General features: G+C 63.2%; 1 protein-coding gene across 1 annotated transcript in view; it reads left to right on the top strand.

The window, feature by feature from the left end:
- Positions 1 to 1,794, top strand: part of DLX3 (distal-less homeobox 3) — a 5,030-nt gene that overhangs the window by 728 nt on the left and 2,508 nt on the right. The window contains exon 2 of the mRNA XM_040639896.1: positions 657 to 847. Within this exon, the coding sequence (XP_040495830.1) occupies positions 657 to 847 (191 nt within the window). The remainder of the gene's footprint in view (positions 1 to 656; positions 848 to 1,794) is intronic.

Genomic DNA, 1,794 nt, shown 5'->3' with positions numbered 1-1,794 from the left:
AGACAGACAGACAGACAGACAGACACACATACACAGAGGAAAGCGGAGACTGAGAAGTGGAAAAATGAAAAAAAGAGAAAGGTGGAGAAAGAGCAAAAGAGAAATGTGGAGCGACAAAGTGAGAGAAAGGAACCGAGGAAAGGCCAAGAAAAAAGAAGGAGAAAGGAAGGAAGGAAGAGGGAGACTGTACTATGCTTGCAACTTTTCTGCGAATCTAAAACTATTCCAAAATTTAAAAAGTTTAAAAAAAGAAAAAGGAAGGAAGGGAGAACGGAGGGGAAGAGCGAGAGAGGTGACCGAGGGCAAGGTGGGGCGAGAAGGGGGCGGCCGGCAGGCGGGTGGCGAGGAACCGCGAGGCTGGGAGGCGAGCCGGGAAGGCGTCCGAGCGAAGCCTCGGCGGTCCCCGCCCGGGTGGCCGGCGCCGGGGACGGCACTCTGGGGGTCGGGCGCGGAGCTGCGGGCTGGGGGCGCGCGTCGTGGGCGGCCGCGACGTCCGGGTCCCCGTCCGGCTCGGTGGCCGCGGCAGCTTGCCGGGGCACGGGCGGCGGAGCGCGCAGCCGGGCGGCCCGCAACGTGGGGCGGCCGGCGGGGCCCCGGAGGGCGCAGGGGGCGCAGGCCCAAGCTGAGCCGCCCCCCGCCCGGTGCGTTGCCCGCAGTTTCCGTGAAGGAGGAGCCGGAAGCCGAGGTGCGCATGGTGAACGGGAAGCCCAAGAAGGTCCGAAAGCCGCGCACCATCTACTCCAGCTACCAGCTGGCCGCCCTGCAGCGCCGCTTCCAGAAGGCCCAGTATCTGGCGCTGCCCGAGCGCGCTGAGCTGGCCGCGCAGCTGGGCCTCACGCAGACACAGGTCAGTGCGGGGCCGGAGAGGGCCGCCGGGGCTCGGTGGGGCCGCGCGGGACCCGGGGGCTCCCCAGGCGCCGCCGAAGCCGGCTGGCCTTTGGAATCCCCGGCAGGCCCTTGAAACCCTTGCCGATAGAGGGAAGGCCACCCCTCCCCCATGCCAAGTCTCAACTGCTGTCGGAAGTGTCTGCATTAAAACGTGTACAGGCGTGCATATTTGTGAACCTGTGCAACTGTGTGTGTCCGTCACAAGGAGAGCTATCCTCCCCTTACTCCAGACTCCCTAGCTCCCAGGCTTCTCAGCAGTGCTTGTCCCGCACTTCCCAGGAGTCCGCATCCCGTGTCCCCCCCACTAGGCCAGGCATGTGTGTGCAGCCTTGTACCTACATGCGTGTATGCGTGGATATTTGCACACATGCTAATGGGTCGGAATGGTCGCATAAGGAGTGCGACCTTTCCAGGGTCATCGTGTCGATTGATGGAGGGACACGTGTACGCGGCTGTGTACATGGCTGTGCACAGTGGTGAGCGCGTGTACAAAAATGTATGGTTCTACCAAGACGCCACATTCATGCTCCGCACCCAAACGCTTCAGCCCTTCCCCTGCCCCAAGCCAGGAAGGGAGATTCCCCCCAAAGGGAGATAGGAACTCAAAGGTGAGCTCCACCCCTCCCCCCAGCCTGTTCTAGAGCCCCCAGCAGCCTGTGCCTGCTCAGGGGAGGAGTGGCTGGTGGATGCCTGGCTCCCTACAGGTGTTGACAGGCGGGCCTGGGTTGCTGCGTGGGGCCCGGTCCTCTGGGAATCTGGGTCACCCAGTGAGGAGCTGATTCATTGTTTGTACCAGTCATGGGGTGGGGAGCAGCAGGGGGAGGGGGAGATACCCCAAGGGAAATTTGGGGAATCATGGCTCACCTGCTCCTGAGTCCCCAGGTCAACCCCCCCCCCCCCCCCCCC

This window comes from Ursus maritimus, unplaced genomic scaffold (assembly GCF_017311325.1).
Source record: "Ursus maritimus isolate PB19 unplaced genomic scaffold, ASM1731132v1 scaffold_24, whole genome shotgun sequence".
Classification (NCBI taxonomy): Eukaryota; Metazoa; Chordata; class Mammalia; order Carnivora; family Ursidae; genus Ursus; species Ursus maritimus.
This window is presented reverse-complemented; position numbering and strand designations above follow the sequence as displayed.